This window comes from Vigna unguiculata, chromosome 6 (assembly GCF_037176805.1).
Source record: "Vigna unguiculata cultivar grain cowpea cultivar isolate G323 ecotype 2 chromosome 6, ASM3717680v1, whole genome shotgun sequence".
Lineage (NCBI taxonomy): Eukaryota > Viridiplantae > Streptophyta > Magnoliopsida > Fabales > Fabaceae > Vigna > Vigna unguiculata.
Genome location: NC_140797.1, coordinates 40,935,742 through 40,949,840, shown reverse-complemented (window position 1 = coordinate 40,949,840; position 14,099 = coordinate 40,935,742). Strand labels below are relative to the sequence as shown.

The following is a 14,099-nucleotide window of genomic DNA, read 5'->3' as shown; positions in this document are numbered from 1 at the left end:
AATTACTAAAATATTTATAACTCGTTTAAATATCACTTTATATTAATTTATCATTAACGGCAATTTGATAATCTTATATTTTAATATATTAATTTTTTTTAATTCGTTACACTAGTCAAATTCCCAACAAATTTTAACAAATTTTACTATTAAATGCACTCTATCATCACATTCAAATATCTTGGAAGAAACAACACAAACTTCATTATCAAATCCAACTAAATTCATCTAATTTTTCTCCTTCAAATCATTCCTTTGAAAAGAACACGACCTACGGGAAATGTCAGAGTGTGTCAAATTTTATAGCGATGTCGGTGTGTCAAATTTAAGTGTTCAGTATTTGATTATAATTTTATAGCAATTACCAAATTGACTGATGTATCTATTCAAAAAAGGCAATGGTAATATTTATGTGAGGTAGAGACTTGGTCATCAAAAGTAATCACTTATAAAGTAAAAGGGAATACAATAGTGTTCTTTTGAAGGGTGTTATGTGGTGATAGGTTTTTTTTCAGTCACTTGAAGGCACAAGTTCATATGTGATATTAGATTCAAATGTGAGTAAGGGACAAATTTTGTTCATCTCCTTGTAACATGCAAGTAAGCAATTTTACCGATATTTTAAAACATCACTAGAAGTCAAAAAATTTATCGTTGTAACTAAATATGATGGTTGGCGAAATGCCCATCACACCTTTAGGCCCAATACCAATTGATAAGTGAGTGATTTCTTTGCATTGTATGGCCTTTTTAGTCTCTTAGACTAAAGGCTAAGAGGCTATGTAGTGTTATGCCAAGTGTCCATTGGGTCAGTAAGCTCAAAACCAATCGATAAGTGAGTGGTTTCTTTACATTTTATAGTCTTTTTAGCCTTTTAGATTAAATGTTAGGGGTGATGTAGTGTTAGGCGCAATGTTAATTGGATCATTAGGCTAAAAGCTGATTTGGACATTGAATCTAGTATCGATTGGTGTTGAAAGGTCATGTAAGGTTTGAAATTGTCGGTATTAAAATAATGATTACAAACTTAAATAAATGTATTAGAGATAAAGAATATTATTGAAGAAAAACCTTAATGAGAAATGACATTTCAAAAGGTAGGAGACTCAAAGGAGACTTTATAATAAAAGGAGGTAATCGGCCTCTTATCTTTTTACTCGAACTAACAACTGACCAAAGTCCACCAATCTTAAGACTCTATCTTTATTGAAGAAGCAAAGATTAATCCATATTCCGGATTGATGCATGAGAGACGAAATACCTAGACAAGTACTCTAGATAAAGCTTTATATAAGAACAATAACCAACCAGCGAAAGATTTAAGAGATTTTGAGATAAAAACGCAAGAAAAATGGAGAAAATAGAGTGTTTTTGACCGGACTCCCGTTAACAAGGACAAAATCCAAAAACTATTTTAGTTTATTTGTATTTTTACTATATATTAACAAGGTAGACTATATTCTTGATCAACTATATAACATGATAATCAAATCTCCTCTCATCAACGAGATAGAGGTTGGTGATAATCTTGCAATTCTGTTTTCGACTTCTTTCTCATCACTGTATGCGAACGCGAGAAATGAGCTTTTTGTTGTTGCTATTCCACAACTAGAGTTAAATATCACACCTACAGAGCATAAAACAAATTAAGTTTCCAACCGGACTCCCATTAACAAGATCAAAATCCAAACATTATTTTAATTTATCTTATATCAACTATATAACATGATAGTTTCAAATAAATTTGAAAAAGTTTAAATTTCCTTATTAAATAATCGATTTGGTTCATATGAAACAACGGTAAACCTGATTAAGAAGTAATATCTAATTTAATAATATATTTTATTTATATTTTTTTAAAATTAAGCTTATCTTCTTCAAGGTTATATTAAATAGTATTTACACATTTTCCAATTTTAAGGTAAACACCCACATTTCTTAAAAAAAAATTTAAGAACGGAAAATGATAAAGTAACTCCTTATTTTGACCCCTTTCTTTACTCCATGAGGGGACATGCCAACGTGATTTTTATTTTTTAAATTAATATAAATTTTATAAAAAAATTTAGAGGCAGAGGTGGCTTTTACTTTTTTATTAGAATTTTTTTTCTAGAAAGACATATTGGACAGTGGGTGTGAGGGTGAAAAATGAAGGGGCGAGAAAGTGTTGTCTTTGTGCAGACAAAAAAAAAACAAAGAAAGGAGAAAGGAAGAAAGTAGAAAAAAAGGAGAAATCGAAGTGTGTTGAAATGAAATCAACTACACTTCTTTAACGTGTGTTGAAGTGAAATCGAAGAAGAAAAAGGGAGAAGACGAACCTCGCAAAGTTAGGGTTTTTGGTGTTCTCTATTGCTCGATTCAGCCTGATGGTTGGTAGGTTTGGTTTTTTTATTTTTTTTTAAATCGTCGTTGTGGGTTTTTAGGTTAAAGAACTTAGATTTTGTTTACTTTTGGTGGCACATTCTTGGGACTAATTCTTTAAAGACAAAATTGACATCTACCTTATGTAGGTGAATGGCCACAACACTGTAATTGAAGAAGAAAAAGGGCGAAGACGAATCTCGCGTCGAAGTTAGGATTTTTGGTGTTTTCTGTTGTTCGATTCAGATGGTTGATAGGTTTGGGTTATTTTGTTTGTTTTTGTAATGCTCAAAAACGTTGGTGGTTATTTTTTTTGTTTGGAATCATTATTGTGGGCTTTTAAGTTAAAGAATTGTGATTTTGTTTTCTTTTGTGGCATAGTCCTAAGAGTCATTCTTTGAAAACAAAATTGATATCTATGTTGTGCATGTGAATTGCTGCAACACTATAATCTTCATTGTTAAATTTTAATAACTAGTGGACATGTTTTTTATTATAAATAATGGTTCTTTCATCTTAATGAAATTTTTCTTGGTGTGTGTGGTTTAAAATTTCTATTTTTCCTTCGTTTAAAACAAAGTTTTTCTTTCATTGTCAAATTGAGACAAAAATAAAATTTATGATGATCAAGGGAAGAGTTTAATACAAAAAAGAGTAACACTTTAATGCTTTCCCTTTTTCTTACTAATTATCAGTAGTTGGTTCCCACATTTCTTATATAGCTCATTACATGACATGTGTTCAATAATGTGTTTCAAAATTTGAAAATAATCTTTTGACAAATATTTTGTTAATAAAATTGACAAAATTATTAAATAAAGTAATTTTTTAAGAGTCTTATTATTATTATTATTATTATTATTATTATTATTATTTTGGTATTATTGTTTTGATATTTATTATTATTATTATTACTTTTAATTAAGATATTATGCAGAGAATGTTGGAGTAGAAAAAGAATAAGCATAAGAATATAAATGTAATTTACATTCTTTCATCTTATTTTTATTTTTTTGTATACAACTATGCATGTACTCTCTTGCGATCCGCGCCTTTATCAAGCCATTTACAATTTAAATATCCTCACTAACAAACTCTGGTTAGTGGAGAAACCAAAACTGCATAGCAGAAACACCGAAATACAAAACATGGCTGTAATCATTTCCAGAAAGACCTGCTTTAGTCACCAATTCTACTCCATTACCCTCGGCGAGAACGATTTCTTCAACGTCACTATCACCGCCAACGCTACCGTCGTTAAGCACTGGCTAGCCACCACGCTCCACAACAGCCGCCGATACCTCTACCTTAACTGCCTAGTCGTCGGCCTCGGCGTTCATTGGACTCCCGGCCCCAACAATCCGCCGGTGGACACGCTGCAACTCTGCGTCGGTAGACGGTGCCTCATCTTCCAACTGGCGCACGCCAACCGCGTGCCGAGTAACCTCCGCACTTTCCTGAACAATCCTAACCACAACTTCGTCGGATTCTGGAATCACTCTGACCGGCGGAAGCTCAAGCAATCGAGGTTCCAGTTGGAAATGTGCACTGATCCTCTAGATCTGAGGCTGTTCTTCGAGAACCTCGCACAGGCTTCGGTGGAAGAGATCGTGCAGAAGTGTCTCGGTTACCAAATATCCCAACCGAGGGAGATTGGCAGGAGCAGGTGGCGTGATTTTCTTCTCAGTGACTATCAAATTACTTACGCCGCAGTTGATGCTTTCTGTGCGTTCCTCATCGGTAGGAATTTCAAAATCCGGAACAATGATATTTGATTACAGGTAACTAACTTTTTGGGATTATTTACCTTTTTTTATTAATTTCTTAATTCATGATACATCGATTGCAGTAGCGTATTGCAGTTTAATCCATGCATGCTTTTGAATTTTTCCAGTTGAACACAATGATGGTGGTAGAAGCGGTTTAAGTTTCCGGAGAATGCTGTAAATCTGGCGGCGTTTTACAGAATTTTACGGTGTGTTTGTTTACAGATTTTTACGGTGTGTTTGTTTAGGCTTTTCCGTAATTAGGACTCCATGGTAAATCGAATTTGTAAAAAAGAGTCTTTTATTTTTTTCTTTCACGAAACAGATCAAGTTCGGTCTTTTGATTTTTTTTCTTTCGCCAAACAGGATCAAGTTCTTATAGCTCTTATAGAGGAGGACGATATTAAAAGTGAAGTGTTCCTTTTCCAACCAGTTTCATTATTTCTTTTACAAAGTGATGTTGTCAAGATAGAGGTCGGTTAAAGATGTGTATATTTGTGCAAGAGAGCGTTTATATGTGTGCAGGTTAAAGTCCAAGTAGTTAATTGATTGTCATATATTTAGAGATATTTTTTGTGTTGTGAGTGCTCCTATAATTTTGTTTTCTATTAATAATGGACTCCTAATTTGTAGCACTTAATTATTTATTATTTACCTATTTAAAAGTTTGATTAAGTGAATAATACAGTATTGCACTCCAATATTATTCTCACTCTCTTCAATATTTTATACTTACTGCAACAATAAGTTTATTTACTTTAAGTCTTTTCACAATGATCATCTTCTTTCAATCATTTGTTTGTAACAGTCTCTTTATATATAAGATTGAAGTCGTCAATCAAGCCGACGATTACTTGCTCCATATGAATATTATTTGAATTTTAGGAGAAGCAAAAGGTTGCATACCCTGATCAAGCAATCGTGAAAATACATCCGAAGGAGTGCAGCAGGAACACTTTTGTCATTCATGGTTGCTTTGTGAACAGAAGCACCTACAATGGAGTCCACATGAGGCCACATATTTTCATAGTAATTTACATTTAGTGCTCTCACAAGAGAAGCCAAGTGTACAATAGGTATAAAACTTTCAATGAAGCCTTATTTAATGTAGGCGATTTCATTTAAATGAAACTCGTGCATCTCAAGATTGTTTTAGTTGGCAATTAAATGAAACCATCAGAATTCGACCTCTACTTAACTACATCACTTTTTCAAAAATAAAAAAATCAATGGACCATATTTTACAAATTGATGATCAAAACAACTCAGAAATACAAAAGAAAAAATTGTTTGTTTCCAACTATCGGTGGAAGAATTTGGATTCTCAGCCGCGTGTGTTGTAGATGTATAAAGAAAGTGGGAAAATCAACATGCAAAAGCACGAAAACAATGTAACTTTTTTTTCTTTAAAAACTCTGCAATTTGCAAATAAAGTCGTAGAATTCAATACAATAAAGACGTGATGAAAATAATCAAATAATCGATACTAGAAAAAAAATTAAATTAATTAATTTAAATTTTGATAATTTATTTTAACATATTTTAAGTAAATTTACGTTTTTCAAAATTTATTTTTTACATTTAATTAATTGTTATTTAAATGTAATAATTTATTAATTAAATTATTTACATATTTTCATGTAGTTTTTATTTGTTTATACTTTTCAGTAGTTTTTCCTTATTGACGAATTTTTATGGACAAAATAAATTTGTTTATAAATTCAAAATTATTGATACATTTTATCTATGATATTTTAAAATAAATGAAATGTGACAAAATTTTAATTTTTCTTTAAAATGTTTTATACATTTTCCATCGAATAGAAAAATGTGAAATAAATAAAATAAAATTCCCAAACAAATACGGAAGTTAAGTTATAGAAGCACTGAGGTAATAAATAGATTAAACTAGCAAAATTTAAAAATATGGAGACTAAAATTACTTAAATAACATGTCCCAGCAAGAAAATAACTTTCGAAAATTCCTTCCCATAAATGCAAAATCATAACAAGACCTTTCAACTCAAATATCGGGCCAAATAAAGAAAATCATTTACAAATTCTGCAAGGTTCACATATTGACATTCTATTTTTTTTTTCTTCTTAAAAACAGATAATATATACATAATGCGTATTTAGTAAAACAATTAACTAATATACTTCTTTATTTGAAATTAATAAAAAATGTTAAATATTTTAATGTTAACTTATTTTAAGAGTTTCTAATTTACAAATTATAAATTATTTTAGTTCATTTTTAACCTATAGTTTACTGAATTTACCATCTTTTATATCTTAATACATTTTTATTATCAGTTTTTCAACATTTTAAATTAAAAAAAAGTAACAATACAAATTAAAATAACATATTTAATTATTTGATACAGACTGAAAATTAAGCATAATAAAATTTATAAAAAATAAATTTGATTTATCAGTAGTTTAAGTTAATAAATAAAAAAATATTTTTCTAAAAATTGAATAAAATTTAATTTAATTAACACATTTTAAGTAAATTCATTAAAAAATAAATTAAATTGATTAAATAAAAAACATATGGATATAGTGTAGTGGAACTGTCATGTATACTATGACTTGTGATATCAAGCCAATTTAGGTGAGGAATATTGGAAAGTGGTCAAGACCATTCTTAAGTACTTACGAAGGAATAAAGTCTAATTCTTCATATATGGAGATTCCGAACTCAAGCTAAAAGGTTATGTTGATGCAAGGTTTCAATTAGATGTTGATGATGCAAAATTTGTTTCTGGTTTTGTAACCAAAAATGGCAATACAATTGGAAAAGTTATAAGTAACATAATATCGCTGACTCAACTACTACTGAAGCAAAATATATAGCAGCAACTGAAGCTGCTAAGGAGGCAATGTAGATGAAAATTTTCTTAATTGAACTTGATGTAGTTCCTTTAATGGCCGAACCAAATGTTTTGTTGTGTGATAATAACAGAGCAACCACTCAAGCATAAAATCCTATATCGCATCAAAAGACAACACATTACTCTAAAAGATATCACATTCTTAGAGAATTTGTTGAATATGGAGACATTGAATTATAAAAGGTGGAAAGAAAAAATGAGCGTTGCATATCTGTTTATCAAAGCGCTTAGCATAAAAGAGTTAGATAGGCACAACTAGGAGCTAGGAATAATATACATAGTAATTCACTACAAGAATTTATCGTACTTGTGAAGAAATAATCCCTAACTAATATCTCATAGATCCATCGCAAAATCATTCTGCAATGAATTAGTGAGGAAATATAAAAAATAATTTTCATAGCTAAATTTTAGGTAGTTAAGTAGCGAGAAACTATTCCCTCGCTATTTCACCCCATGTCCATCGCAAATCCATCTCTAAAGCCTTTCTAATCAATTAAAAACAAATGTTGTAATACCCTCGCCAATTAACTACAAAACTTGTTTGTTAATTTGCTGGACAGTTTGTAGCAAATTTCCCAATCTAGTCTCTAAAAACTCCATAGCAAATTATACCTAGCTAATTTGTAGCAAATCGTAACAAATTGCTGAGTATGATTAAATTCTTGTAAGATTAGTGGTTAATCAAAAAAGAATCCATGAGTTTGAACTCTATAAATTGGAACAAAACCCTCACTTGAGAATCAATTGGAAGAGTTCAACTTTATAATCTCTTTTCACTTCCATAATGGATGTCAAAGTGTTCTAAGAACGAAATTTGAAAACGTCGTATATAAAATTTGTGCTTTGATGTGTCTTAATGTTCAAAAGTTCATATTTGTAATTGTTCAAAAGAGATGTTATCTTATATTATAGAACATTATTCCACTAATTATTTTGATAAATTTATCAATTGTTATCTTAATTTAATTGTTGTGTATGCAAAGTTACTAAGGATATTATAATCTATCCAACTATTCTTGTAATTAGCTTTTAATAGATTCTAGGAAATATTATGAGACTTTTGAGCTATATATTATTGTCTTCTTTTATTACGTTTTCTTTAGTACATATCACAAAATAACTATATGGGTTAGAAAGAGACATAATTTCTTAATTTTAAATAATAAAAATCTTAATGAAACAGAAATAAGAGATTAACAGTCTTTTTCTTGATTACCTCTCTTATTATAAGGTTTCCTTTCCTTCGAATCCTCCAAACTTTCGACCTGCCATTTCTCAATAAGGTCTTTTTTCAATAATATTTCTATTTAAGTCTTCGATTATTATTCTAATAACGACAATTTCGAACCCTTACTAACCTTTATTCAGCACCCATCGGTAATAGACTATGACCCAATCTGGATTAGGTCTAACATTACAAAAATAATAATTCATAATAAGATAAATAAACTAAATACGAACAAATTTATTCTTCACTTAGTCATTAAATACTTACCCAGTCTCTCATGTTGAATCTCTTGCGCCAATCCTTCTCACTATTTCTCTGGTTTTCTTTTTCTCCATACACCTTTTAACCTTTTATAAGAAATTGTAATACTTTTCACTCATATCTTTTTATGGTAAAAACTAGATTATCTTTTTACAAAAAATTGCCCCGATTTAAAAATGATAATATTTACACCATTTAAATATTAAATGTATACAAAATGTTATGCATAACATATACAAACTTTCTAAGATAAAACACTAGTGCAGGGAAGGGAAATGACAGCGGTTATTTCCAGCTTTTGGCTTCGGGTCCACACCCGCTGCATATACGACCGAGATAAAAAGCTAGTATTTTATGCCTCGGTTACAACCCGAGGCATATTTAATTTTTACTGCCTCGATTCTCGCACAACCGAGGCCTAATGAGCATCAGAAATTCAAAAAAAAAAAACACGCAGAGCTGCGCTGGTCTTCGGAAAAGGGCGGTGCGGTGCAGGCGTAATTGTGTTCCACCGCACCAACCAACTCAGTTTTGTTACACACTGAAACCTTCCACCGTCCGCGGCCATGGCTGCACTGTCCTCCGCCATTGCTTCCGCCGCCAAACCCTTCCCTCGCCCTCTGCAACGCCGATCGCGTCGTCATGTTTGTGGCCATCAGAGGCGTGTTTGCGCGAACGGGATTTTCGTAGGTCGTCGCGGTTGAAGAGATCGGAAAGGGGGCTGCGGGGACGGACCTCACAAGAGCGACGACGGGGTCGGCAACAGCGGCGACGAAATGCTGCCCTAGAGCGTCGGAGGTGTGCGAGATGGTGGGAGCTGTGCGTCGGAGGTGTGCTGGACGGTGGGAGCTGTGCGGGACGGTGGCGCTGGTCGTTGGAGAAGATGAAGGCTGGCCGGAGATGGTGAAGCTCGCAGAGAAATCGGAGAAGATGTCGCTGCACAATGAAGAAATTGGGGTTTTTTAACCCTACGAAGGGATACTGCCTCGATTATTCGAAATTGAGGCATATTGTACCCTTACTGCCTCGGGTGGGCGCTTGACCGAGGCCTATTGTCTCGATACTGTCTCGGTTATTAGAGAACCGAGGCATATTGCTTCAGTAAAAAAAAAAATTCAAATTATGGGTCAACGCGTGAGTCAAATTTTTTTTAGCCATATGCCTCGGTTAGTATGATAACCGAGACATAAAAGATGAATTTAATTACGAAACTGCCACCGCGTGCTTATATGCAGCGGGTCCGCAGGAACCGAGACATATACTGCGATGTAAATACTCCAAAATGCACTAGTGAAATATTATCCTTTTATGTGTCTTAGATCGACTTATGGCTATATAAGCAGGAAGATTGTTGTTTGATCGGTTCCTAGATAAATCGGAATTGGACTTTCTTATTACCTATATTAAGTCGACAATTTTAAATACATAAAAGTAAACACATCCTTAACCTTAAGACATATCAGACTAATGTCTTATGACCTTATCTGACCCAAGTATGTAACGTAAAACAGAAATATCTCAAATCCAAATACCAGCGTGTAGGTGGAAGGGTACTGGTCTTTCTTATAACAAACTCAACAATAATGACATGAAGAATCTATTATCTAAAACTTAGGAATTAGTTAGTGCGATGATAAGTTCAATATCATTCCAATTTAGATCGGTAAAACACCGATTTGATGAGTATTTATGAAAAAAATACAAAAAAAAATAAAATTATAGACTGAATTATTGTGGATAAACAATAAAAGCGAATGATACAATTAAGCAGGATGTTAAGAAATAACAAAGGAAAGAGGAATGTTCAGAGGGTAGAAAAAACAAAAGTAAAAGGACTCTGATGCTATTTTGAATATTCTGGCTGATAGAACTATTCCCGTTAGCTAGAACAGTTAGTTTGAAAGATAAAACTGAAATCCCTTACTTTTGAAAATTGTTTTTGACTATTCTGAATTAAAATTAAAATTACATACTTTTTAAAAATTAATTAGTTCAAAGAATGTGAATGTAAGTTTATTTAGATATTTATGCGACTTAAAAATAAAAACATAGTTATAAATTAATATTCAAGGAATCACCACCAGTGCAGGAAGGGCTTTCTGCCCCGGTTATTTTTCATATTTTGCCTCGGGTCTGGAACCGAAGGCATATTGGAGCGAGGCCAAAATGTACCCCTTTTGGCCTCGGTTATCACCCGAAGCCATATACCCAGTTTTATGCCTCGGTTGTTTCAAAACCGGTGCCATATACCCAGTTTCAACCACCTTCCAGATATCCTGCAAGGGTCTCTCCGGTGTGGGCGAGCCTCTCCTTCTCCCTGCGGCGCTGTCTCCGGGAAAGCAGCTGGCAGCAGAGGGAACAAGTCCCTCCCTCCTCCAATTATTACCACAATCACACACACTCTTCATCATCAATAGAAACCCCATTGTTCCTCTTACAAGCCCATCCCTGCAATCTCCATTCACACCTAATCGGAACCCCCCATTCCATTCCAGCATCAAACACTCAAGCCTCTTCCCCAAACACACACATCTAATCAAAAGCGGAGAAACCATGGGAGGAAGAGAAAATATCGCCGGCGAGTCAGATCTGGTGTGGGTCTCGCAAGCAGCAGCGGCTTCAATCACCGTTGGGAGCGCGACAGCAGGGCTCATGGCGTGGCTTCCAGACCTGGTGTGGGTCTCGCGAGAAGAAAGGTCGGAGCAGCGAAGGATGCATGGCTCATGGCGTGGCTTCCAGACCTAGTGTGGGTCTCGCGAGAAGAAAGGTTGGAGCAACGAGGGAGGCAGGGCCACGGTGGGCGCGGCCATGGAGAGGGGCCTGAATTGGAAGGCGAGCTTGGAGGGTGTGGTGGCAGTGGGTGCAGCGGAGAGAGAGAGAGAGAGCGCGAGAGAGAGAGCGGGGGGAAGGAGTTGCGGAGACGAGGCATAGGCGCGGGGAAGAAGAAGGGTTCGCGAAATTCGAACCCTAAATAAACCCTATGGCTTCGGTTGTTAGGGAAACTGAAGCCATAGATCCCCTTTTGGCACCGGGTCTCCTTGGACCGAGTCCAAACAGCTAACGTCCAGCCACTTTTTGGCTTCGGCTCTTACTGGACCGAGGCCTATACCACTATTTGGCACCGATTTTGGGCGAACCAGGGCCTATACCCCTCTTTGGCTTCGGGTATTTGGAGAACCGAGGCCTAAAACTTGGCACTAATTGTAAAAATGCCACCACGTCATTATATGTTTCGGTTCCTGACCAACTGAGGCATATAAGGCGAGGTAAAATGGGAATTCTGCACTAGTGCACTAGTTTTAAGTGAAATATATATATATATATATATATATATATATATATATATATAATCTATAAAGGAATATATAAAGGGTATTTCCCTTTTTGTATCCATATTTCAAAATACTAATTTTACCTTTTAAATATAATAATTTATTAAGTTTTTAAAAATTGACCGTTATTTTTATAAGTTTTTTATAAAATCGGATGTCTTTGTTTATTCTCTTCTTCTTTATTTATCAATGGTTATTCTTTTGTCTGTTCTTATATATTTCACTTTATTTTTAATATATAATTTTAATTTATATATTAACTTAATAATATTACAATGTTATCATCTATTAATATAATATCACACATATTTAAAAAATGGATACACAGGCATTATCGCGCATGTGTTTACGCTAGTAATATATAAAGAAATTATCTATTTTGTGTCCACATTTCATAATACTAATTCTACCCTTTACAATATAATTATTTATTATTTTTTTTAAATTAACGGTTTTTACCTATTTTCTATAAAACATTTTTTCTTTTTTTATTCATCAATAATTAGTCTCTCTATTCATTTCACTTTATTTTTAATAAATATAAATTTATTTTATATATTAACTTAATAATATTATATTATTATCACCTATTAACATACTATCATTTATATTTAAAACATACTAATCATTTATATTGAAAACATGCGTACGCACAGGCGCTATCGCTCATGTGTGTCCGCTAGCGCCTGTGCGTACGCTAGTAATATATAAACAGGATTATCTTTTTTGTGTCTACATTTCAAAATACGAATTTTACTCTTTAAAATATAATTATTTATTAAATTTTGAAAATTGACTGTTACTTTTATAAGCTTTTATAAAAAAATGTCTATCTCTGTTTTTTCTCTTTTTCTCTATTTATCAACAGTTATTCTCTCATTTTTTATTTTATATATTCACTTAAAAACACTACATTATGATTTTTTACTAATATATTATCACGCATATTTAAAAAATATATACACACAAGCACGACAGCGCGTGTCTGGATATAATATCAATTGTTCTTGTCCAAGGAATCACCTGATACGCTTGTGTGTAGCTTGTGTGTAGGCTACTATAATATAAATTGTTCTTGTCCAAGAAACCACCATTTCTACGGTTCTTTTTTAATGTAATTTGTTCCCTTGATTTGTCTTCTAACATGATTAAGATTTTCGTGAGTCCAAACTTTTTACTGAATTTTTAAATATTGTTCTATGCTGCACATTATATAGTTTAAATTTTTTTTAATATATTTTAAAACTTCAAAACCAATATATATTAAAAAAGAAAACCAAAAGAATTCATATATTCTGGCATATCTAAATTCAATCGCCTTTTTAAATTTTAACAGTATAAAAGTAAATTATTTATTAAATGTATGCATCTAAAATATTTGGTAGAATGCAGGGAGCGAAAAATAAAAATAAAAAGAAAATTATATAGAGATAACAGAATCGGAAAAGCTGTTACAGATAATTAATTTATAAAGTGATTGAGTTGTGGTTGAGGGAAGCTTATCTTCCAATAATATAGGTATTTTATCTGACCCAGCTCCACCGATCCCCCCGCATATCCTCACCAAAGATTTCGACAATGGACATCGGAACCACAACGTCTATATAAACCTCTCCTCTGCAAATTCAAAACCTTCCAAAATCAAAAACAAGGAATAATGCTCCAAGAAGATTTTCTCACTCTCTCTCTATCATCTTACACCAACAACAACATCATCTCAGATAACACTCCTGCTCCTGCTCCTGCAACAGCATCGACAAGTGACGGAACCATTCCCCCGCCTTTTCCATGGGCGACGAACCAGCGAGCGAGGATCCACAGCTTCAGATACCTGATGCTGAACAAGATGAATAGGATCAGCGGGAGCGTCCAGTGCAAGAGGTGCTTGAAGGTGTTCGAGATGGAGATTGATGTGAGGAAGAAATTGAGTGAGTTTCGGAGATTCATTGTGGGCCAGAAAGAGGACATGAAAAATAGGGCACCCGTGGAGTGGAGGAAGCCAGTGTTGCCGAAATGTGAGCATTGTGGACGAGAAAACAGTGTTGCGCCGGTGCTTGGTGGTGTGAAGAAGAAGGCCATAAATTGGTTGTTCTTGTTTCTGTCTCAGACGCTGGGTTGTTGCACCAGTAAACAACTAAAGTATTTCTGCAAGCACACCAAAAACCATCGAACTGCTTCCAAAGACCACCTCCTTTATATCACTTACAGAGGAATCTTCAGACAGTTTGCGTCTGAATGCTTCGATTTTTGA

At 33.5% G+C, this 14,099-nt stretch overlaps 2 protein-coding genes across 2 annotated transcripts; both read left to right on the top strand.

Annotated features, from left to right (window-relative positions):
• The first annotated feature begins 3,502 nt into the window (after positions 1–3,502).
• Positions 3,503–4,136, top strand: LOC114188558 (uncharacterized). The gene has a single exon (XM_028077129.2). It carries the CDS (start codon positions 3,510–3,512, stop codon positions 4,134–4,136), a length of 627 nt encoding a protein of 208 aa, XP_027932930.2. The 5' UTR covers positions 3,503–3,509.
• A 9,369-nt stretch (positions 4,137–13,505) lies between these two features.
• On the top strand, positions 13,506–14,099 carry LOC114188557 (uncharacterized). The gene has a single exon (XM_028077128.1). It carries the CDS (start codon positions 13,506–13,508, stop codon positions 14,097–14,099), a length of 594 nt encoding a protein of 197 aa, XP_027932929.1.